This window comes from Ambystoma mexicanum, chromosome 1q, assembly GCF_040938575.1.
Source record: "Ambystoma mexicanum isolate Mex_15411 chromosome 1q, UKY_AmexF1_1, whole genome shotgun sequence".
Classification (NCBI taxonomy): Eukaryota; Metazoa; Chordata; class Amphibia; order Caudata; family Ambystomatidae; genus Ambystoma; species Ambystoma mexicanum.
The window spans coordinates 1,392,590,116-1,392,616,019 of record NC_090922.1 but is presented as its reverse complement, the minus strand read 5'-3'; the positions used below and the strand labels follow the sequence as shown (position 1 = coordinate 1,392,616,019).

Genomic DNA, 25,904 nt, shown 5'->3' with positions numbered 1-25,904 from the left:
ACAGTCACGACAACGGATGATGACGAGGACATTGTCGCAACGGATGGTGAATCGCCACATTTGGATGCTCCACATAGGGTGTCCCCCCTGGACAGGTGGGATCGTTCCACTCCATGATCGCCAGGACCTACAAGCTATTCCAGCTAGTGCCTGAGGAAACCAAGGAGGACACTTTCTTGTATCAAAGGCGGGAGGTCAAGAGGAAGACTATCATGGCAGTGATAAGGAAAGGATGATGTTTGGGAGGAGGGCTTGGCCCTCATAAAGAACCCTTGCACAGCTCCAGCCAAACTGGATAGGCTGGAGAAGTAATATAGGGTGCCGGACTCGGTGGTGTCGGCGGCCGTGAGGAAACGGTCTGGTAACCTGTCCTCTTTACATTCGGCCCCTCGGGACAGCGAGGTAAAAAGGATGGACGCCATGGAAAAGAAGGAAAATGCACACTGCTGCGTCCACTATCAAGGCGGACAATGCACTGGCGATCCTTGCCAGGTACGACAGAGAATTGTGGTACAAACTGGTACCGATCCTAGAGTTCCTCCCCGACGATAAGAAGATGGCGGCCATCGCTCTCTTCCAGGAACGGGAAATGGCATTGGATCATGCCATCACAGTGGCTTTGGACGTCGCCGACACAGGGTTCTGGCAAATGGTGAACGGTGTCTGCCTTCGTCAACAAGGTTGGATGAAAGCCACAAATTTCCATCAGGAGGTCCTTCGACAGAGAGAATCTGTTTCGGAAGGCCGTCAACTAATCCCTCCAGGCCATCAAGACGAATACTGAGATGGCCTGTTCCCTGGGCACTCTCCAGTAGCACCGCTTGTCTTCTTTTCGCTCCTCCAGGGAAAAGTCTAACAGGTCTTCAAAAGAGTTCTCGCCATCTTACCGACAGCCTTCCAGATCCTCAACTCAAGAGGCTACAGAGGCGTTTCCCAGGCCTACGGTAGCAGAGGGCAGCGTTGCCATCACTCGCAGGGTGCGGATGCAAGCCTGAACCCACCGGAATGTCGTGCCCCCACTCATGCACCCCGGTGGGAGGCCGGCTGATGAGGCTCATCAGCGAGTGGAGAAAGATCACCACCAACAGATGGGTGCTGAATGCTCTCGCCCAAGGACACACCCTGGAGTTTCAACGCAGCTGTACGCAGATCTCTTCGGTTCCCAGTCAGAAAGAGCACATCCCACAGCTTTTGGAATAGGTATGAGCCATGCTGTGAAAAGGGGTGATAGAGCTGGTTCCCCAATGACTCTGGGGCTCTGGAGTCTATTCCAGATACCTTCTAATCAGAAAAAGATGTGGGCCTGGAGGCCCATCATAGACCTACGACGTCTGAGCAAATACCTAAAGTCCCGAAAGTTCAGGATGTTCATGTTGAAATACGTGCTCGGCCAACTGGAAAATGGAGACATCTTGACGTTGTTGGACCTGGAGGACGCTTACTTCCATGGGTAATCATTTCCTAGCTGCAGTGTTCTGCATCCTCTGCAACATGGGAACTACTCACTCTTGAACTTCTAACATTGCTGTATTTAAAAGCTACCATATTTATCCTGATGGACTAAAAACTGATTATGGCTGTTGTTTGCATTCTGTTGCTGCAGTCATATGTCTGCCTTTCTAACTCTTTGCTGATATGTTTGTTGGCCTTCAATTTGTTGCATTTTTCATGATGTGGTAACCATCTGTATGACTCGACCGCTCCTGCCCGATCCTTGTATGCATTTCTGCTGCAGCCCCACCCCATACCATAAAGTTTGTATATACAAACCGTGCACTCCTACTTTTTCTATCCTTAAGCTGGTTTTGTACTTCAGATGCAGCCCGCTGTACCATGAGGTGAGCTTTCCCAGTTGTGCGCACCTACTGATTTTGATGTAGCTACATTGGTACTCATTAAGCTCTTCTAAAATTATACATGTACACTCTATAACGAGCGCCTAGATACCTCAGGGCATTGTGCGCTGAAATAAATGTATAAAATAAATGCTAATAAGAAGCAATCTACTATTTCTATCCAAGGCCAAAATACAAGGCCAAAGGAGCGGTTATTTGGACATAATTGCTTTACGTGTCAGTAGGTCACGAATAACTCACCTTTTTGTTTTTTTTTAATTTGCCAAGTGGAAACGTATCTAATTGGAGTATACACATATATTCTGCAAGGTCAGCCTGCCTTGTTTTGTCTGTGCACCCTTCCCCCTTGCAACCCCCTGTCCCGGGGGAGCGGCCGGCCATGGGGCAATTTGCGGTTGTGGGTGGGGACGGTGCTTCATGTTCGGCGAGGCATCAATAAGATGGAGTATTTGGGAGAGGGCGGTGATGGGGGGGAGGGGTCGTTTTCAGGATTAATTGCTGCTACGCTTCTGTGGTATGTGTGCCCTCGACCCACGTCCTCAGAGGGCTTTGGGTGTCATTGGCAGGGTTTGGGGATCAGTGATCGGCGCTTTCATTGAGATTCGGCCTGGGCCGGTGCCGTTTCTTGGCAAGGTTGGCGAGAGGGGACAGAGCTGCAAGGCCGTTGTGTATTTGAGGCAGCTTGGTGGGGTGGGGTGGAGTTGAGGCGAGGGGCTGATGAGCGTAGAGATTTTCTTGATTGGCCCACAAGTTGTCTTTTTTTAGGGGGTCGTTGATTTTTTGGTCCCGCGGTAGGGGCTTGACTTGATGGGGCACGCTGGAACGTCGTGGGTCATTGGCAGAGGTGCGCTGCATGTGTTGGCTCCCTCCCCTTGCTGTCTGTTTTGCCTGAGGTGTGTTGTACAGCGGGCACAGAGAGGAACAGGCATTGTGTAATTACTGCACAAAAAGGTCTGGGAGCTCATCTACCGAGGACGAACACAGCCAAATAACCTGTTCTATGGGAAGGTGCCCACTCTGGAGGGTCTACAACCATGCTTTAGCTTACTGTACCTTTCACAGAGGAGAAATATCCATTTGCATGTCTTTGTTCCACCCACAAGGGCAATACAGCACAGAAATGCTACGCAATTCTCCTCTGAACAAGAGTACCAACAGCAACCCCAGACATGTGTTTCCGCCTGGGTGGGTAGCATCAGGGAGGTGAAGCTGAAACACGTGTCTGGGGTTGCTGTTGGTACTGGGGCCCGAGGAGGATGGCCAGAGGGCTGGAAGAAAACAGGGTGCAGGTGTCCCAATAAGAAGGATTTTATTTATTGCATTTGATTACACGCCCAAACCCGCAGGTATCACGGTGTAAGTTACAGTATTGTAGTAGAAACCTTCTGGTTACAGGGAAAAAGTCAGGTGATGAAACAAGTACAATCTTAGTGGCATTAAGACACAGATCATTAGAAGCGCACCATGCCTGAATAGCCGTCAGACAATCGGGAATGTGAGACTGGGAAGAGGAGGTAGCAGAGGGAAGCTTGAAGGAGAGCTGTTTGTCATCAGCATAACACTGGAAGTGAAGAGAGAAGTAGGAGATCAGGTGGGAAAGAGGGGCAAGGTAGATGTTGTAAAGCCACAACGAAAGGCTAGAGCCCTGGGGAATGCCGCAGGTGGAGAGTGAGGTGGTGGAGGAGAAAGGTGCTCAGTTGCATCTGGGAAGGGCCTTTAGTTAGGAAGACGGTCAACCAGTCCAGTGCCCATTCCATGATGCTGAGTGTATCGCAGTGCCGTTTTATGAGGACAGAATGTTTGACGGTGTCAAAGGCCGAGGGGAGATCGGTGAGAATGAGAACGGCAGGAGAGTTGGAGTTGAGATTAGTGAGCAGGTCTTCACGGGTATTCAGGAGACCAGTTTACGTGCCTCGGGATGTCTGATATCCAGATTGATGGTAGTGCAGACAACCAGCAAGTTCAGCATGATGGGTCAGTTGGGGGAAGACCTACTTCTCCAAGAGTTTGCCCAGGAAGCAGTTAGTAGAGATAGGGTGATAGTTAGCCAGGCAGGAAGGCTTTCTTAGGAGATGGCTTTCTTAGGAGAGGATGCACAAGGGAGTGCTTGAGGGAAAAAGCCAGTGGCGAAGCAGTGGTTACAGATATCAGCTAGAGCCGGGCATGAGAAGAGATATTGTGCTGTTTGGATGAAACATTCAGAGAGTGGGCAAATTTAGAGACCTCATCCGGTGCTATGGGCAAGAAGGAGGAGAGAGTGGGGAGGGGTGGGCCGAGAGAGGCCGGAGAGCAGAAGGGGGAGATAGTGGTGGAGGAGAGTGAGGACAGGATGACCTGTGTTTTAGATGTGAAATGGGAGGACAGTGTGGTACAGAGAGCCTGGGATGACGGAGAGAGGTAGAGACTGCAGTTGGATTGGTGAGTTCCCTGTGGATTTTGTAAAGCTCAGCCATGTTGTTTGTGGCTCCAGAGATGCAGGCTTTAATTCAGGCCCTCTTCTTGGAGGGGATGGAGAAACGGTATTGCCTTTGGAGTAGGCAACTGTCACACTCTGTCATTTTTCTCACCTGTTTTCCTCGGGGTTGAGTCTTCTTTGGAGACTTTTCTTTCTTCCAGGTTATTCTGGACTTGTGCAGGTAAGGGCGCATGTCCTCTGGGTCTGGGTCCAGTGTGAGGTTCGCTGTATGCCTCAGGAAGCTGGGTGAGGTTCAGTATCCAGGATGGAAGCACTACGGCGGATTCCAGGCGGGAGAAGCGGTGTAGGTTCAGAGTTCAAAGCGAGCGGAAGACCCGCTAACACGGACCGCACACGTGGTCCGAGATAAAGGAGGAAGGAGCCAAGAATAGCTGGAGCAGTTCCAAACAGGGGTGGGGGGGCAGCCTGGATGGAAAGGATAGAAGTGGCTGGAAGGAGCTGACGAAGGGAACAGTAGCAATAGCTAGCAACACGGACAGTAGCGTTGAGACGCGCAGAGCTGCGGGGGCGTGCCTATTTTCTAGAAGGCAGTGCGTCCGACGTAAACGTTAGAGAGTAGCGCTCGTGTGCAGGCGGCCATGTTGAAAGGATGATTGAAGTCCATAGGGGGCGAAAGTGGCAATTCATGACAGCATGCCCCCTCCTAAACCTCGATGCACCAGGTTTCCCTGGATGGGTTAGATGGAATTTCCGCACCAAACGGGGAGCGTTCATGTTGGAGGAAGGTTCCAAGGTTCGTTCGCTGGGGGGATATCCTTTCCATTCTACTAAGTATTGGAGTCGGCCCTGTCTGTATCTAGAATTGCATATCCTGGAAACTTCGTATTCCATCTGGTCATTGATGAGCACAGGGTTAGGTCGAGGAGTTGATATGATGGAGGGTACATATGGTTTCAGTAGGGAAGTGTGAAAAACAGGATGTATTTTCTTCCAAGATTCGGGTAGCTGTATACGAAAAGCCACAGGGTTGATGACTTCCTTAACGTTGAAAGGCCCGTAATACTTTGGCGCCAGTTTGTTAGGCCGCAAGTGTCGAGGTAAGAGTCACGAGGATAACCAAACCTTGTCCCCAATTCCATATGTAGGGCTAGGTCTTCTCTTGTTATCAGCATACCTCTTGATGTCTGATCTGGCCTTTTCCTTGGCATCCTTATGTACACTCGCGAGACGTTCAATCCAGGAATCGACCGAGGGTACCGGGGTAGGAAGGGGTAGGATAGATGGTAAACTGATGGATGGAACCCCTGCCTGCAAAAGAATGGGCTGGTCTTGATGGCAGAATGATCTGAGTTTTATTGTAAGCGAATTCGGCTACCAGAACCAAAACAGACCAATTATCTTGGCAGCAAAACATTGCAGGTATTGTTCTAGGGTCTGATTTACCCGCTCAGTTATACCATTGGTCTGAGGATGGTACCCTGAAGACAAGGCACGTTGGATGCCCAACATTTGACACAGACGTTTCCAAAACTTGGAGATATACTGAGGCCTGCGGCCAGAGATGATCTTGGAAGGAAGCCCATGAAGTCTGAATATGTTTTTTAAGAAAATTCCTTCCAATTCAAGAGCTGAAGGTAACTTGTATAAAAGAGTGAAGTGTGCCATGTGGGTGAATAGGTCAGTGGTAACCATTATGGTAGTATACCCTCTGGATGGAGGTAGACCCACGATGAAGTCAGTGGCAATTATGTCCCAAGGGCGCTCCGGCAAGGAGGGTTGGAGAAGGAACCCTGCAGGATTTCTGTTATCACACTTGTTTTTACTGCAAATAGAGCAGGCTTGAATGTATGCCTTTACCCCATTGATCATCTTCGGCCACCAGAACTGTCTCTGAATAGAACAGAGAGTGGCGGTAATGCCTCTATGCCCGGAATGAAATGTATCATGGCAGAGTGTTATAATCTTGTTTCTCAGTCTTTGTGTGGGTATCACAAGTCTCTTATCGTAGAAGAGGTAACCATCCTTTGAGACCAGGTTCCATTGGTTGGTGTTGGTATAGCTCTGCCAAAGATCAGAAGATGGTGTTTTGATACGGATTTCTTCCAACAAGGAATTGGCCTGGGCTGTGACAACGGTATTGGGAAACATTCTCGGAAAAGTACAAACTCCAACAGGCTCGTAATCGGGACGTCTAGACAAGGCGTCTGCGATTACATTATTGGATCCAGGGACGTGTTGTATGTGGAATTTATACTGAGCAAAGAAAAAGGCCCAGCGAGCTTGGCGACTGTTCCTGCATTCCAAAGACTGTAGAACTTGTAGGTTTCTATGATCGATTCATACCTGGACTGGATGTTCGGCACCTAGGAGTAGATTTCGCCAGTCAGTAAAGGCCTGTCGAATGGCTAATAGTTCTTTCTCCAGGACTGAATAATGTGTCTCACTGGGAGTCAAGGTTCGAGATAGATAGGCGATGGGGTGTTCCATCTTGTCTTCGAGTTCTTGTTTAAGAACTGCTCCGATGGCATAGTCTGAGGCATCCGTTTCCACCAGGAAGGGTTTCTTTATATCCGGTTGAGCCAGAATGGGGGCTTGTGTAAATCTTTGTTTTAATTCCTTGAAGGCTGTTTCTTGAGCAACCGACCAAGTTGCGTGTGTCTTTTTTCAGCAAGGCGACAATGGGATGCACGATGTCAGAAAATGTGGGAATGAACTTCCTGTAAAAGTTTGCGAGACCCAAGAAGGACTGGATCTGTTTTACTGTGGTAGGTGCTGGCCAGGAATGAATCGAGGTTACCTTGGCAGGATCCATTCCAATTCCTTTGGAACTCATTACGAAGCCAAGATAATGAACGGTTCGAACATGAAAAAGGCATTTTTCAGGTTTAGCCAGGAGCTTGTTCTCTCGTAAATGCCGTACCCCAGCGATTCAATGTTCTTGATGGACTTGGGGTTCATTGGAATAGATCAGTATGTCATCCAGATATACTATGACAAAAAGAAACAACATATCCGAGAAGACTCTGTCCATGAAGCGCTGGAAAACCGCTGGGGCATTGGCTAGGCCAAAGAGCATGACCAGATACTCAAAATGACCAAAAGGTGTTTTGAAGGCGGTCTTCCACTCATCCCCTTCCTTAATTCGAATAAGATGGTAGGCACCTCGTAGATCAAGCTTACTAAAAATTACGGCTCTTTGGACGGCCTCCAATATATCAGAAATACGGGGTAGTGGATACCAATCCTTAAGGGTACACTGGTTAAGACCTTGGTAGTCCAAGCAAGGTCAGAGCTCCTTAGTATCTTTCTTGGGCACAAAGAACAATGAGGCACCGGCGGGGGATTTTGAAGGACGAATGGTTCCATTAATGAGATTTGTGTCCAGATATTCTCTTGGGGCTCTTTTCTCCGGTTCAGACAGTATAAACATTCTGCCAAATTGAATTACTGCTGATTCTTCCGTGTCAATAACACAGTTCTCTGGTCGATGGGGTGGTAAGGATTGAACATGGCAGTTGAAAACACATCAGAATAGGACTGATAGATCTCCGGTACATGGGTAATGTTCGAGACACACAATGGTGGTTGTTCTGGAGTCAGGAAGTCCACCTGAGGATCTGGTACCAACCCTTGAGACAAACAATGGCGCGAACAGAATTCTGAACCTAGGAATAAGGATCCTGCTACCTAATTGATATACGGGTTGTGCTTCAAAGCCAGGGTATGCCAAGAACCATGGAATAGTGTGCTGCTTTTATGATATCAAAAGAAATTGTTTCTTGATGGTTATTTATCGAGAGTAGCAGTTTCTTGGTCTGGTGGGTAATGGGTCCGGAGGACAATGGTTTCCCGTCAATTCCTTCGACAGCTTGAATCACTCTCTTGTTTTCTCGGGGTATGTTGTGCCATAATGCCCATTCATTATCCATAAATACTTCCATGGCTCCGCAATCCACTAGAGCCAGGATGGGAAAAGTGTCCTCTTTAGTGGGCGACAAGAATGTTTGTAGAACCACCAATGTATTTCGGTGAGGACAAGTCAAGGAAGGAATAGAAGTGGAGCAGACATCTTTCTCTCAAAGCTGTGCTCCGCTCAAGATCGGGAGCTGGCATTTACCGAACGATGGGGTGGTGCTATTGGGCAATTCCTTACAAGATGCTTATCAGAGGCACAATACATGCAGAGCCCGGTATTAATTCTATGGGTCCTTTCTTGTGGGAAGATCGGACCCCGAAAGGAGCCCAGCTTCATAGGTTCTGGGTCCGAAGAAGGCTGGGAGGATATTTCCTTAAGGCTAGGGTACTCCACGGTTAGTTTCGGGTTTGTTTTTCTTTTCTCTGCCTTCCTTTCCTGGATTCGGAAATCGTTTTACAAGGCCAAATCCATCAAGGTCTGGAACGAACTTGGACGGGCTACTCTAGCTAGCTCGTCCTTGACTTCATCATTCAAGCCTCTTCGAAACAAGGTGAAACTAGCTTCCTGGGACCAATCCACCTCTTTAACCAGTTGTTTGAAACGAGTCACATAAGTAAGCATATCTTGGTTTCCTTGTTGGAACTCCAATAGTCTTTCCTGGGCACTATAAACGTGTTCTGGTCTGTCAAACATGGCCTTGAAGGCTTCTATGAATCCATCGTAGTTGTCCAGGAGTGGGTCTCCTGCGTTCTCTGAGGGGGTCGCCCAGGCTAAGGCATTGCCAGAAAGGTGTGAAATCATAAACCCCACTTTAGCCCTGGGCGTGGAGAAATAGTAGGGTTTGAACGTGAAATGCACCAGACAGGAATCAAGGAAGGAATGCAGAGACTTGGAGGAGCCATCATACTTGTCCACTATACCCCATGTCAGGGCACTTTCCTTGAATGCTGAATCCCGGGACAATACGAGTTGTTTTAGGGCTGCGTTTTCAGCCTTGAGGTTCTGAACCTCAGTAGTTAATTCTTGCATGCCTCTCATGAGGTCCTGGACTGCAGCCTCCATGTTAGCCTCAATATCAGATTCTGGGCATCTCAAACTGTCACACTGTGCCCTTTTTCTCACCTGTTTTTCTCTGGGTTGAGTCTTCTTTGGAGACTTTTCTTTCTTCCGGGTTATTCTGGACTTGTGCAGGTAAGGGCGTGTGTCCTCTGGGTCTGGATCCAGTGTGAGGTTTGCTCTATGCCTCAGGAAGCTGGGTGAGGTTCAGTATCCAGGATGGAAGCACTACAGCGGATTCCAGGAGGGAGCAGCAACGTAGGTTCTGAGTTCAAAGCGAGTGGAAGACCCGCTAACACGGACCGCACACGCGGTCTGAGATAAAGGAGGAAAGAGCCAAGAATAGTGGGAGCAGTTCTAAACAGGGGGGGGAGGGACAGCCTGGATGGAAGGAGCTGACGAAGGGAACAGTAGCAATCGCTAGCAACATGGACAGTAGCGTTGAGACGCGCAGAGCTGCAGGGGTGTGCCTATTTTCTAGAAGGCAGCGCCTCCAATGTAAACGCTAGATAGTAGCGCTCCTGTGCAGGCGGCCATGTTGAAAGGATGATTGTCCCAATGATGCGGTGCCTTATGGACCATGAAGTCCATAGGGGGCGAAAGTGGCGATTCATGACAGCAACAGTCCATTTTGTCATTGGATGTACCTGAGGGCTTCCGTTCAGTAACTCTGCACTTATGTTTCAGAGAGACTAGATCAGAGTCATACCAGCCATTACGCATAGAGGCAGGATTCAGGCGGATCCTCATGATTGGCAAGGATGTCAAGGGTATTAGAGATGGAGGGGTGAAAGTTACCAAGGACTGAGTCAGTGGGAGAGTCAATAGCAGGAGTAGGAGGGGGAATGAAAGTGGAAGCAAAAGCAGCTACTAACAAGCGCTTCATTGGTCAAATGAATGTGAAGGAGGCTGGCAGTGTGGGAGGCGGCTTTGCCAGAGGGCCAAGGGGATCCAAGCAGAAGGAGATGAGAGAATGGTCAGACCAGGAGAGGTATGTAGTGAGCGGGTTAGAGATGGGGATGTCTGCAGAGATGAAGGCATCCAGAGTGTGTCCGGCTGAGAGTGTCGGACCGGAAGGAAGAATGGTAAGGGAGAGGGAGCCACAAAGGTCATGGAACTGTGAGGTGGCTGATTCAGGAGAGTCGAAGTGGATTTTCAAATCTATGAGGAGGAATGGATATTCAAATCTTATAGGAGAGGGAGTTTAGAAGTAGAGGTCAAGAGAGAAGAGATAAGGTCTGCCGATTCAGAGAGGAAGAGAGAGACAAGTCCAGGGGGCCTATAGATGGTGGTGAGGGTAAGTGAGGGAGTAAGAAAGACACAAGTCTACAGGCGAGGCATTCAAAGGAGGAGTAGGAATGAGTAGGTACAATAGAAGCAGGGACTCTCTCAGGGAAAATCGTGGCCAATCCACCTCCAGACTGGTTTGGCCTGAGTTAGGAGAGGAGCTTGTAGCCCTTGGGAAGGAAAGTGTCAAGAGCAGTGACAGAGCTTGCAGTGAACTTTGTCTCGGTAAGGGCAAGGACGTCAAGGTCAAAGTCTTTAAGAAGGAGACCGATGTCAAGAGAGTGTTTAACAGCAGAACAAGCATTCAGAGTAACTAAGTGGAGCTGATTACTACCTTTTGAAAGTTTTGAGGGGTACAGGGATGTGGTACTCAGTCAGTGGTGGTGAAGAGGTTAGAGGGGAGGAGGAAGGAGGGATAGCAGAAGAAGGGAGGAAGTTTAGGTTGAGAGCCCTGGGCCATGACAGTGCCATTGTGATAGACATTAATGATGGACCTAGAGGATGAGAAGTGTGCCAGAAGTACTTCCCATCTAGTACCATCATTAATGGATGAAGAGGAAAACTGGAGAGGGTTGAGACCAAATGGTGATTCCATAGGTCTGGGGATTGGGCAGAAAACAGGATGTCAGTAATAGTCTGCCTGGAGGAAGCATTGACGTAGGTCTCAGCAATAGGTAAGCCTGGATTAGAGACCAATAATTCTAATATTTTTTCTTCCAGGTTATGAGAGTGAGATAGAACAGGTGATAGAGTAGCAGTTAGAATAGATAGCGGAGATGGAGAGCAGCATGGGAGTAGGGGGGAGAGAGACAGAGGAGCTGCACAATGCAGAAATAAACTCAACAGGCGGCCTAACAGCTGATAGACAGGCAGATTGTAAGTGATTTCAATCTGGCCCTTCACCTAAGTCAATGCCTAGCGTGTAATGCACAACAGAAACCCTTATTTATTTAAGTCTAAACGTTATTTTATTCTGAACGATGTACCACTTATATCACGCCCCCTCTTTAAATTTCAGCTCGGGTGCAATAAAAAGCTATTTTACACGTTATAGATTTTGCCAAAATGAAAATTTGCGGCAAACATTTCTGCGTGCGGTAATCGCGATCGCGGGAGACCTATAAGGATTTTGGGTTCCATGGAAAGCTTAGGATGTTAGCTATAAGAAGACACTTAAATTTTGTTTCTAGTATAACATTTGAAGAAGTTATAGACGTTTTCGTGGAGGTCGTTTTTTTCAGATAGGGGCAAATTGCAAAACAAGGATGCGCTTTTAAAAAGACAAACTGGATTTCTTTACACTAGAGATAGACTATGAAGACGCAAATACTACACGACAGCACAGCCACCAGACCAGGAAGCCTCTGGATCAGGTTTTTGCCTGCCGAGAAGCTTGCAGAAAAATATATATCAGCACGAAGATCGGTTTAACACTACTAGTACAGAAGAAATAATAGGCAGTTCAAAAATATTCTAACAATGCAGTTCTGAGTATAATAGAGGATGGGTTTGGATAGGGATGGCTATGGACAGTACATAAGCTAGTGATAGTCCTATATTAAAGATACTCACTATATAGGTTTGAACAGAACCGTCAGGAATTCTGGTCCATCAAGATCAGGGGTTCTGGTCAGAAATTCTGCTCGGCACACCAGACTGGGACAGGCTGCTGGGCACACCCGACTGGACTGGTCGGCAATGGCTCTGGTTCACAGCTATCTGGTCACAGCACAGCTCTATTGGGTTGGGTCTTTGGATTCTGGTAATAATTCTTAGCAGGAAAGCAGTACAGCACAGCCAGGCTGTTCTTTGGTTCCCCTTAGATGTCTGGTGTAAATTCTGGTTTCTGGATTTTTTAAGGCCAAGCTGAGAATGGTTCAGCTATAGAAATGGGCCTTTCTGCTTGCCAGGTTTCTGGAGTCTGGAATATGGATAGTTCTCCTTCAGCGTGCTTTGCCAAGATCGGGGTTGTGGGTGGATCTGTGTGTGCTTTTTAAGTTCTCAGCTGTCTCTATTCATGCATTTGATAAAGGGGTGTGTATGCTGAATTATATTAAGCGCACCCCCTAGGTAGGCTATTGGCTAGAGTTATTGGAGGAGAAAAGGGAGTGTCACCATGATGATGTGGTTTTATGAGGTAGAACCACATCATCCACTTTGACTTTTGAACATGAAATCTACTTTTAGTATAATACATATTTACCATTTTACAAACTTTATAACAATAACATAACTAGATCACATATTTTGTGGAGCAGATGCTCTTTCAAGTCCCGTCGCGGTAGGATCTTGGGTCTGGATTTCACAGAATTTCGCACTTTTTGTCTGGGATACAATATCTAGTTTGTCCAAAAATGTGTACATATGTGTGCATTGTATATGGGCATAAGCGTGTGAAGGTTCATGCTTCTGACATAAATACATTTGCTATAAAACCACAATTTCTACAGTTACGTCCCAGAACATAGCACAGAGTTCTCGCTCCTCTTACAATGTGCAACAAAAAGTTACCCCACTTCCACTTGCCCCCCCTTTAAAAGATGGATTAGGGGTCTTGTGATCTCTGCGTAGTCCTCAATTAACTTTCTGCTGTAATTAGTTAGTCCAAGGAGGCTCCTTAGTTCCTGCAGAGTTGGGGGTCTTTTAATTTACTGAGCTCTTCCACTTTCTTTTCCTGGGGACAGAGACCCTGAGGAGTAATCTAATGCCCCAAGAAACTGCCATGGGTTCAGCACCACTGTGCCCTTTGAAAGTAGAGTGTTGCTAGGCAGCCCTCAGCTGTGTCAGAACATAACGGATCTCCACTATGTGTTCCTCCACAGTTGAGCTTTTGACTAAAACACCATCTACATAGGCCAGGTTACCCCTCTTACCCAAGTCGGGCATGGCCTTGTGTAGAAAAATGTTAAATTCATTGCCAGAGTTAATGTATCCGAAGGGAGTCCGGGTCCATGTTTACTGCTGCCCCCCGAAGGTGGAAGCCAGCTTGTACTGGTCCTCCCTACTGACAGTTACAGTCCAGTACCCATTGGTCAGGTCTATTGCAGTGAATGCCTGTGACCCCTGGATCTGGACCAGCCCTTGGTCAATGTAGGGAAGAGGCCATCGGGAAGTATGGACCCGTTTGTTGAGTTCCCTTAGGTCGGCGCAGAGTCTCCACTGGCTATGTGGCTTCAAAATCCCCAGCACCGGATTATTGAAGGTGCTGTGGACTGGACAAAATCTAAGAAAACTTGTTTACATTTTTGCTTTTGCTCCAGAGTCTCACAGACATCGGCTAGGTTGACTCTCTCTTCGACCATCTGCCTGAAGCCTGGAAAGACTTGCGGTTTTGCTATCTCAGCGGCCTCCTCCAGCTGGGTGGAGAAGTCCCTGGTCAAAGTGCTGATTTGGACAGGTGGGAAGGCAGTCCTCGTGGACTTGGAAGATCGCCTCATCCCTCCTGAAATTACAGGTTGCATCTTCCTTACCATAAGGGCAGTAAGTGTACACCAGGAAATTCCCCCCCATGCCGGGTGAAGATCCTGTCTGGTGTTGCGTCATCGTTGCTATCACTGTCAAAACAGTCCTTGGGGATGGGTCCTAACAGTTAATTACCTAAATCTATGGAAACATTTTGGTCATCAACCGCCATTCCAATAATGGTGCCTGCGGCTAGAGTGATACTCTTTAAGTCGCTGTTATCCACCTCTATTGGAATGGTGTCATGTTCTATGTTGACTAGTGGTGTTGGGTTTACCCCAAACCTTGCTGTTGGAAATGGGCATTAAGATGGATATAGGTATCAGGGTTTTTCCGTTTCTGTCCTCTTTTAACTTTCACTTCCAGTGAGAATTGTCGGGTCCTTTCTGGGATGGTGACTTCCAAGCTGAATTTCAACTGCATAAGGCAGCAGTTGAACTGACCTACATGCTTTCTCTTGGTCATCAAAGTCCATGGGATTACCTGCTAATCGGGACCAGGCTTTGAAGTTTATTAGGTCCAAACTAATGGCAAAGCGATTGAGAATGTCACTACCTAAGTAAAATGCAGCAGGGACATCTCGCACGACCCAACAATTATGGACTATGCTCTTGTTGCCTATGGAAACTCTGAGCATACACCTGCTAGGCTGGAGATGTATGGAATTGGGTGTTTCCAAGTCCATTTCCCATTTGTCTAACAGTTTAAATGTGGGAATGGCTGGATCTTTTTGGAGTTTGCGGAACATGGCTTAGCTGATGAAGCTCTTACCATTGTTCACACATACTTGGGCGAGAACAGATTCCTTCTCTTCATTTAACTGAATAGGGATGAACTGCTCTCCAATTTTCTGAATATCAGCCACGTTTTGAGCTGGTTTCTCATCTTTCTGGACTATAGGAGTGGGATTTTCTGATTGTGAATTTGTAAAGAATTTCAGAGTGTTTCCTTCCAGTGTGGAATGCCACCTTAGACTGGAAGGAAGGTTGATTTTCAGAAATAGAGGACTCGCCATCACCAGACTGTTGTCCTACTGCAATTACTGTCACGTCTGGGATTTTATAATTATGGAAGTGAAATTCGATTTGGTCAGGTTTTTGTTCAACCATGTCGCATGTGTCGTTTAAACTAACATGGTTGACACTATGTTTCAATTTTATTGGTCGGCTAGTCTGGGTCCAGAGGACCTTGTTTACACAATCTATGAGGGGTGACAATCTACGCAGGATGTCATTCCCTAGTAAACAAGGTGTGCCCTCTGGAGTCACAACTATGACCGGGTGCTTCACCTTGTGTCGCCCAATTTTAATGTCCAAATCTGCAGTCCCCTCAATGGGAATTTCCATCCTGTCAAAGTTCTGAAGTTGTCCAGGAAGAGGGGTGAGAGGAATTTGGTATTTCTCCCCCTTCCTGAATTCAGTTGATCAAAGGCACTTTTTGACAGAAGGGCAGCTTGGGATCCAGTGTCCACCAGTACCAAAATTGTACATTGCCCCTGTATTTGGACCGGGGCATAGAATCTTCCCTCCTTTTCCTCAAGGGGGCAAAGATAATGTACATTTTTGGACAAACTGGTGGGTTAGTGTCTTGGTTTTGAACACTGACAGATAGGTGATTTGGGCAGGATTCTGTTTGGAGTGTTGGGAATCTGGAAGAACAAGGTGACAGCTAGATATGGGTTCCCCTGGTTCTGGTTCTGGGCTGCCCCCCATTTTTGGAGGCAGTCACCAGGATGGGTTTGAACCAGGGGATTCTCGTGCTGGTGAATCTGGGGTTTGATGATGGGCTGTGCTAACTCAGTCCCCACATCTACCCAGTCTGGATTTGGATCCTTTGGGACCCATTTTTCTTTGGGAGGAGTTCCCCCATCTCTGAAGGAGAAGATCCTTTTCCCAGGATCCTCTGAGGATCCCTCTCCTTCAACTGGAAGACTTGTACCGCCTCCACAAAATGGGTCTTTTTCGGTTCTTTATTTCTCCTATCCCCCCTCTGATCCTTGGGTTTCAGACTTTCGGGGGCTGGAGATATTGGTTCCGGTGCCTGGGTTTCCAGGGGTGTTTTACAAGTGGGGAAGGAAGCTTCCTCCCAGGCTGTACACCCCCCTTCCCTTTGTGCCTCATCCCTGGGAACCAGTGGGTTGTCGGGGTTCTACCCCCGTCATTGCTCTGGAGCTCCAGGTCCTGGATTTGAGGCATTCTGCACCGCCATGCTCATCTGAGGGTGCTGTTGAGCCCTCAGCATGCGTCCCAGATCCTGTGCCATGTTCTGGACCTGGCGTTCTAGTTGGGACACCCGCTCTGGCTGGTACGGGGTCCTCATGTCTCCCCTGGGCTGATCCCGGGAAGGGTAGCTATCCTTTCTCCCAAAATACCCCAGGTTAGGGAAGTTTGGGTACCCCTCCACCCTTGGCCTCCCCTCTCCCGGATAGCTCAGGAAAGTGAGGAAAGAAGGATGGATTGTTTTGGGGGTTAAAGTTTGGCAGGTACCTAGGGAGGAAATTTTGTGCAGTATTTGGGGGATTACTGCCCTCCTGGGGGAAGTGAGGAGGGAAGTTCCCCGGGTTAGCTGCTATCTGGTTGGATCCCCCCCCTTGGGCTGGAGGAGTCCATACATAACCCAGGATGGGTCTATTGCCCTTGTAGCGTGGGCTGATGTAGTCAGGGGAGTTAGGGGTCCCATTTATGGGATTACCTCCCTGGCTCCCTGTTTGTGATTGGCCCGAGGGCCTTTTGGTTTTGTTGTTTTGATTCTGTGTGGGCAGGTTTTTAGGCACCCCCATCACTAAATCTAAAATGGGGGAAACCTTCACCTCCGCTACTTTAGCAGCAGCAGGGGTGTTGTTTGTTTCGGGGTTTTGGGATTATTTTTATTTTCCACTTGGTTTTGCACCTCATAAATGTGCTTGGCTTGTTCAATGACCCAGTCTAGTGATCTTTTCTCGTGAAAATCCCTCACTAGCTGGGTCATGATATACTTGGGGAGAGCATGGAAGAAAGTGTTTACAAACTCTTTGCTGTCAGTGCGCACCCTTCTAGTGGTCTGCGCAAAGGCACGTTTTAACTCTTCAACAAATTCTTGTGGGGCCTGATCTTCCCCACATTGCAAGTTATAGGCTGCCTTGCGAGCCTCCTGAGGATTCCTGTGAATAGAAAAGTGTTTCAAGATGGCCTCCCTTTAGGTGGACCATCTGGAATGATTCTGATCCTCCAGCCCCGCAAAGAAGCTGGATTATTCGGGAGAAAAGGTCCACTTTACATATTGAATACAGCTTTGGCTGTCCTTCAAATGGAAAGTCTCCATCATTTGTTCAAATAGCTCAAGGTGCTCCCAAACCGAATATTTTGCGTTCTTATGATAGGGCGTGATGACGCTCCTAATGGCTTTTATTTGTTTTAGGGGATCCTTGAGCAAGGCCCTCCTGACCTTGTTGGCTTTTTTAGTTCTGGTCACCCTGGTCCACTCATCCTCTGACTCAGAGGCACTGCTACCAGAGGTGCCTGTCTGGTCTTCTAGGCTCTCCCAGATTCTGCGAGCTTGGGAATGGCTGGTGGAATGTGGGGCCATAGTTTCTTGAGTCCTGTGGTGCTCAGATGAGTCTTCTGATTCGCCCTTGCTTCCAGGGTTGGCTGAGTACCCTCCCACTGTCCTAGCTGGGAGGAGGTTTTCAGGATGCCCTTAGTGGGTCTACTCTCATGGAGTTCCCACTAAATTTGACCATCTGGTCTCTGGGTAAATTATGTTTTTGAGGATCCATTTCTCTGACCTCCCCTCATTGGAGTCTCCCTGATCAGAGAAGATGGTCCTAGCACTTGGGAACCATACACTGATGCCCGCACATCCATTCCTGGGAGGTGCTGATCTATGAGCCCCATATTTCTCATTGGGTTGGAGTCTGCCATCCCTGTGCCCCTTGGCTCATGTGCGCCAGTTGACATGGGGGTGGCAGAGTCCATGGAGTTGAAGAGATGAACATCTTTGGTACTAGGGTTCCTGAGGTTATGCGCAGGTGTTTCCCTCTCCCAGCGAACCTCATCTCTCTGCAGAGTCCAGATCGGTTTGGGCTTTTTCTAGTGATTGTACACGCCTATTTGCCAGATCTAGGTTTTTGGCATATTTTTCCTGTATTGCTCCAATATGGAGGTACAGATGTGCTGCTATTTTGGCAATTTTACTTTGCTCTTCTTTTACCTTGGGGGCCATGTACAATTCACTAAGTGTCATGTGTAATGGACCCTGATCCTGCCATATGCCTAATCCTGTGGCCTGTTCTTTAATTTCTTGCAACCAAACATTCTGATCCTGTTCTGTCCATTCACCCCTGACAAATAATTTGTGCAGTAGGTGTTCCCTTGCCATATTAATTTCTACTAGGGTCGCCATTCCGGAAATATTAATTTCCTTTCTGAGTTACAGAAGTTATTTTATTTTTGCAAACAGACCAAATTCCTTAGAGTGTTCCTATTGAAGGGTGTTTTTCACAGTGTAGCACAGTGTGGTAACCCAACAGGGTTTATGTACCCCGTCAGCTAGCACGCTGTATTAGACTGTCACAAGTGGTATGTCTAATTAAGAGATCTCGTGATGAGCCCCCAATCTTGTAAGTGATTTCAATCCGGCCCTTCACCTAAGTCAATGCCTAGCGTGTAATGCACAACTGAAACCCTTATTTATTTATTTGTGTCTAAAAGTTATTTTATTCTGAACAATGTACCACTTATATCACGCCCCTCTCTTTGACCACCCCCACACCTCACCTCCCCCCCCCCCGGTCACACTGAACCAGGAACCAGGCTGGTTTGCAAAGTTAAAATATTTATTTATTTCACAGTATAATCACACTATTTTAATGGGTATACAATAATCACCAACGGGGTGATGTCACACTAAACAATCTCTTGAATCATAAGGAGTAATAAGGAGCAAAAACAATGCAGCACAGAAATAATACTTTTGGGTGTATATTCAAATCAAATAGCAGTGTGGTTAATATTTCCCCCTGCGCACCCCTCAATCCCCCCAATATGCAATATGATATATAGAATGAGAGAAAACAGGTTTCAGGAATGCAGAATTCAAGCAAATCTATCAATCCCAATTTCCCCCCAGCAAACACAAGAGAGAAACAGAACTGATTGGCAAACTGTCAAAATGGTTTAACGTCGTCTTTGAATAGATTGGGTAAAACACTGAATCTGTTTTAAATTCTAATGGGAGCCGCTTTGTATGGTTGCAAACAAACACTAGCAATGATTTATGAGTAATAAGCAATGGGAAAACTTAAATTTGAGGTCGGGTGCAATAAAAAGCTATTTTACATGATATAGATTTTGCCAAAATGAAAATTTGCGGCAAACTTTTCCATGCGCGATAATCGCGATTGTGGGAGAATTATAAGGATTTGAGATGCGGTTTTGGGTTTTATGGAAAGCTTAGAATGTTAGTTAGAAGCAGACACTTGTTTGTAGCATAACATTTGAAGAAGTTATGGACGTTTTCGTGGAGGTCGTTTTTTTCAGATAGAGGCAAATTGTAAAACAAGGATGCGCTTTTAAAAAGACAAACTGGATTTCTTTACACTAGGGATGGACTATGAAGACGCAAATACTACACGACAGCACAGCCACCAGACCAGGATGCCTCTGGATTAGGTTTTTGCCTGCCGAGACGCTTGCCTTCTTCAGAAAAATATATATCAGCGCGAAGATCGGTTTAACACTACTAGTACAGAAGAAATACTAGGGATGAGATAACGAGTTCTGAGTATAATAGAGGATGGGTTTGGATAGGGATGACTATGGACAGTACATAGGCTAGTGATAGTCCTATACTAAGGACACTCACTATATAGGTTTGAATAGAACCGTCAGGAATTCTGGTCCATCAAGATCAGGGATTCTGGTCAGAAATTCTTCTGGGCACACCAGACTGGGACAGTTCTGCTGGGCACACCGGACTGGACTTTTCGGCAATGGCTCTGGTTCACATCTATCTGGTCACAGCACGGCTATACTGGGTTGGCTCTTTGGATTCTGGCAATAATTCTTAGCAGGAAAGAAGTACAGCACAGCCAGGCTGTTCTTTTGTTCCCCTTAGATGTCTGGGGTAAATTCTAGTTTCGGGGATTTTTAAGGCCAAGCTGAGAATGGTTCAGCTATAGAAATGGGCCTTTCTGCTTGCCAAGTTTCTGGAGTCTGGAATATGGATAGTTCTCCTTCAGGGTGCTTCGCCAAGATTGGGATGGTGGGTGGGTCTGTGTGTGTTTTTTAAGTCCTCAGCTGTCTCTATTTACGCATTTGATAAAGGGGTGTGTATGCTGAATTATCCTAAGCGCACCCCATAGGTAGGCTTTTGGCTAGAGTTTGCTCTCTCCCTTGATTGGAGGAGAAAACAGGGTGTCACCATGATGATATGGTTTTATGAGGCAGAACATCCTCCCCTTTGCCTTTTGAACATGAAATCTACTTTTCGCATAATATTTACCATTTTACAAACTTTATAACCTACAACCTAGGTTCCTCTTAATAACAGGTCACTTAGTTTCCAGACATTTGATTTCAATTGCACAAGTTTAAACTTCTGATGCAGCTACTGACAGCTGTCATACAGACGGCCGCTGGTACTGCGCCCATATTTTGACAGTTTTCACAGACAGGCACCCTTTTGTTGTGGATATTTTGATTGCAGATTCCGCTTTTCATGACATTGTATGTTCATAATGATTTCTTAAATTAAGTGACGGGTAATACCCAACAAGGATATTGGATGTTTTATGGTGTTTTGGACCGGCATTCTGTAGTTTCAGCGACCAAGATAAAAATGGGATTTAAAAACAAGATTCTGGATTTCTTTCAGCAAGCACTGCTTTTCATGCAGGCTCGTTTTTTTTTTTTTTACTGATTGGGCAGCCCAATGACATGTTTCAGCAGTGAGGTCTCCGTTCCACCACTGACAACAGGCAAGGTAGATTTGGCAGCCATCTTTTGGTGCTTTGTCGAGCGCAATTTCCATATGTTTTGGCGCGGCCAAGGGTTTTGCGGCCATTCTGATAATTCTTGCACCAACAGGACACAGGGATGTCGCAGGGCAGTGCAGAAGTGGGTCAATGCATCCCACAAGGTGATAGTCCAAACCAAACCCTTCAGGGCCAAACGGCCAGCCAGACCCTCCTTAGCAGGGTGGATGCAGCATAGATGCATTAGGTGAGGCCGAGGGGCAGGTTGACTCTGCGTCTGTCAAAAACCTATCCCTCACGCAGTAGAATGTGGTCTTCAATGGTGTGCAAAGGCAAGATGGCCAAAAACCTGAGTGCGGAGGAAACGCAGGGTAGATATTTGGGCTAGGCCGGGGACTAGTCTGATGGAGTGATGGTGGCCTGGCTTCACAGCAATTCCAGATAAGGTGCGGCATCCGGAAGGCGAGTGTGGGGTCAGAGGTGTGCTCTTCGGTGCATGCTCTCTGCAGGGGCTCAGAGCATTTTTGATATGGTGGCAGCAAAGGTACCTTCATTCAAAGTTCAGCGTTAGAATACAGGGTTTGGTCTCCCTCTACCTCCAGGACGTCTGAAGAGCTTCTGCCAGCTGCCGGCGGTCCACATGCAGGGATCCGCGTTAGCCCAGCCATGAATTGAGTGCAGGAAGAGTCCAAGCCCAGACAGCCACCCAGCTGCTATAAGTCACCACTCACCCCAATCCCTTGAATAGGTGCAAGCAGGCAGCAGCATCCAGGCCTGTGGGCACTTAGCGGAGCCCTGCAAGGACCTTTTCAAGCAAACACGCAGCAGGAGCCAAGGGTGTCAAGTGAAGTGGAAAGGCTTAATGCATAATTGGGAGCTAGAAGGGAAACCGCCAGTACAGCAGCAACCCATACCGATCACCTTCTGCATACATCTGCATCATTACGGGGGTGATTTGACCTGGCAGGCAGTTGGGGATCTCTCGGGCAAGGGATCAGTGAAGGCGTTGCAGCAGCAGGCATCAAGGGTAGCAGTCTCCTTTCGGGAGTCAAAATGGCAAAACCGCCTTCCCCGAGGCCTCCACCTCAATGGCAGTCTCTGCAGCGGCTGCAGCTCCTAGGCAGGGGCGTAGCCAGCCTCTAAACTTTGGGGGGGCTAGATGGCAGTTTTGAAAACGGTTAGTGAGACGGGACATTAAACCTATTGCTTTACTGATTGCCCCCCTCCCCATTCTACCCTGTCCTACTGTCCCTCCCCAAGCCAAGGAGGCTGAGTAGATCTTGCGCTTTGCTTTGGCCAATTAGAACCATCTTTCACTCCATCCAACCGAGGCATATCCATGATTCTGTAACAAGTGGGGCCTGGAGCTAATGTAGTAGGGCCCACACTAAAAAGAGTGGGCACAGGGAATGTCACTTGTTCTTCCCCCCATCCAAATGCACAGAAGTGACAGAGTCAGGAAGGAGAGCGAACCAATCAAGGGAGGGTTGTCCCCTTGAGAACATTTTTAAATAAGGGGTTACAATAGTGCATTTCTCAGTACACTTTCTGTGATAAATTAGATAAAAAGCCACTCGGTTTACAATCGGTTTTGCAGGGTGAGACATATAAAGTCCATTAGATACCAAGCCACCAACAATGCAACGGGCGCATTTTCAAACACATTTTCATAATGCCTTTGCCCACTTTATGCCAGTATTCTGCAAGTGTAAAAGAGCATTTTCTTATTGATTGTGCTCACACATGTCCATTCTGGTGCACCTATATATGCCACTATTCCCCCATCGGAAAGTACTCATGTTTGCTTTGTCCATAATGCCAGTAATGATACTATAACAAAGCATGTTTATGCTGGCTCTGCCTATACATGCCAGTTCCCCTTGTAAGAACATTCTCCTGTTGTCTTTGCCTTAATGCCAGTAAAAACAAAGCCATGCCACAGTAAGATAACATATAGTGGCTGGCTACAAATTCCCCAGTCCCCACAGAAGAACTCTCATCATGTTTTGTTTTCTCCCTAACGGCAGTAAAACATGCCATGCCACAGTAGAAAAGCATTGCCTTGCAGGCTGCACGAATGCCCCAACCCCAATGTAAGAATACCTATGTTGCCTTTGGCCTTAACATCAGTCATAAACATATTTTTAAACTGCAGTGCATAAGGTAGTGCTAGTATGCAGGTGAGAGACCGGGTTCAATGCGCCTGTAAATGTAACCAATGTCCTTATGGAGACATACACAATAGCAAACATTAACTGCTACTTTGCATGTTGAATATGAAGGGTTCTCGGCAGCACTTTCATAAAATGAAGATGTTGTTAATTAAGGAAAGTGCTGCCGAGATTCTTCCATGCGACCGTTGTACCCAAAAACAGGTGCAATGAAGGCGGTGCACTGTCGTGCACTATGAGGACGCCCAGGCCCACTTGAGAATAGTGGTGTATGCTGGGCATCCAGATGTGGTGCAGTGATTTGTGCTCTTTAGTACACTTACTGACTGCGCCAACTTCAGAATCGGGCCCTCGCTGTGCAGCCACAGATCTTGGATTCTCTTGTTTACTTTATCACCACGTCGAAATATACAGAAGGTACGCTTACATTTCTTGTTATACCTTGTTATTTATAAATCGCATTTATCCAAAGCACGTTACACAGAACATCTTTACATACATTATTACCCAATGGAAATCTTTTCCAGGAAAACCATCGAAATCATATTCATAATGACTGGATTCATATTAATTTCTCATAAATTGTTTTTGTGTTGCTTCATTGCTTCAATACTTTTGATTTGTATTGTTTAGTATGATTTGTTCTCTAATTGAATTGCAGAGCAGTGGTTCCTCTAGAAATTATACTTGGGGAGGTCTGCATGCAAAAGTGTTGGGGAGGAGGACAAAGCTGCCAGTAAATAGTCATAAATAGGAAACGCACGCCCGTGCCGTTTGTGTGTGTGTGTGCAATAACATCCTAACTTGTTTATCAGCAAGCTGCGTGAAAGCGCTATCATCTCACTGCCATTCCCTTCACAGTCTAGTCTCATTCTGCTTAAAAAATGTCAGTATTTGCCAATGCTTGTTTTTAGAAGGGCTTCAGTGAAGGACACACAGGGTGGTTATAAATTGGTCGCAGGCAGACCTGGTTAAGACCTTTTTATTCCACCAATAGCATGTTTACAGCTCATATTAAGTCAACTCTCGGAAGATCGCTTTGAAAAAACATTGGAAGGCGCTTTGAGGCTTCATCTCAGAGATCCCAGGAGGGGCAGGAAGTGGGTGGGAATGGCCCTAGGGATTGGCATGCTCTTGGGTAGTCAAATGGCCAAACTGTTGGCATTGTCAATGCTTGTTTTAATTGCAAATGAACTTCCATATTTGTATTGAAGCAACAGATGTGCTAGTGTACGTCCATTAGCTCTCGACCCAGAGACGGGTGTATTATCCCAATCAAGCAAAGCCCGCCCTTGCAATGAGCACAAGGAGTTTATAGCACTTGGAATTCACCCCATAGGTCTTTTCTATATTCACTGTGTTTACTTTATCCCGCAGGAACTGCATCGGCCAGAACTTTGCGATGAACGAGATGAAAGTATCAGTGGCCCTGACCCTGCTCCGCTTCAAGCTCTCTCCGGATGACACACAACCTCCCAAGAAGATACCTCAGATGGTCCTGAAATCCTTAAATGGAATACACCTGTTTCTGAAGAAGTTGGACTAGCAAATGGAACTTAAAGGCAAACTTTTCATGATGTGTTCATTGACCGGCCTGTGGTAACATCAAAGCATGGAGGCCAAATGAGCGCATCCCCAAATAGTGCCATGTCATTAGGGGCACTCGGACCCATACCTGACTGGCTCTTTAGCCAACATCACTTTGCATGCTGGGACTTTAACTTTTTCAATATATTTATATGCCTAGAAGAGCTGTTGGGTAGACAGTCAGGAACTGATGATCTCCTGATGGCATGGCACCCATTTGCAGCGCCTTAAGGAAGGCTGTCTACGAAGATCAAAAGCAATGGTGTATTGGATTCAACTGACATATAAATGTGCAGACAAAAGAAAGACAACATTCCTCAGAGATTAGGACTGGCATAGGAATTTGGCCTAGCTGTATTGGGCAATGCCAGCTGACGACTGGCGGAACTCTCGCAATGCAGTGAACCAAAGGAGCTGTTGGCCCTTGACCTATTCCTCGTAAAAAGATGATGGCCGAAGATGATGCATGAAGAACCTTATACCCACATACAGATCAAATTAGCGAAAGGTCAAGCCCCACACCATGAGCATCTAATCGGGACCCTCATCCCACATTCACTTGAATATTTTGTTCTTATTGTTCAGTAGTGAATGCATTTTAGATTCTTAATTCATGAATAAACAACTGAAAGCAAAATCAGGAACAATTACTTACAGAACGGTTTAATTGATGTGACCATATGATTAAAATAAAAAAGCAAATTTAACCTAATGATATATTTAGTGATTTAACAATTTAATGGGCCATATTTGGAGTATGTGTGGTGCTCAAATCCGTCGTCTGAATAAAGGTTATTTAAAGTTGGCCCCCCACCAGCTCTACACTGGTTTTCCACTGGTAGAAAGGAGGATTGTCTCTGTGCATTGCAAGGAGGACCGGCGGACTTTCCACCAGCGGAAAACCAGTGTAAATCTGGTGGAGTGGTAACTTTAAAAAGCCTTCCTTCCGCATGCGGAAAACTGGTAGATTTGAGCATCTGCCATACGCTAAATGATGCCCAATATATATTATCTATATTTAGCAAATGCAGTTAGATGCACAATTTGTATATTGTATAAACAGCATAATCTTTGGAGGTCTAAGCTAAAACCAGCTTTAAGAGGGACAAACAAACAATCTGTCTTTCCTGCATCCATGAGCCATTGACATCCTGTTTGGCCTTTAGGTTTTGGGTCTTAGCAGTCGCTCTAGACGGAAACT

The 25,904-nt window shown here is 46.8% G+C and overlaps 1 protein-coding gene across 2 annotated transcripts in view; it reads left to right on the top strand.

Annotated features, from left to right (window-relative positions):
* LOC138548066 (cytochrome P450 4B1-like) overlaps positions 1-25,415 on the top strand; it is a 252,246-nt gene extending 226,831 nt beyond the window's left edge. For both annotated transcript variants that reach the window (XR_011291897.1, XM_069642253.1), the window contains one exon: positions 24,494-25,415. Coding sequence is in view for 1 of the 2 variants with exons in the window: in XM_069642253.1 (XP_069498354.1) it covers positions 24,494-24,662 (169 nt within the window). In the remaining variant the exon portion in view is untranslated. The remainder of the gene's footprint in view (positions 1-24,493) is intronic.
* Positions 25,416-25,904: the final 489 nt, after the last annotated feature.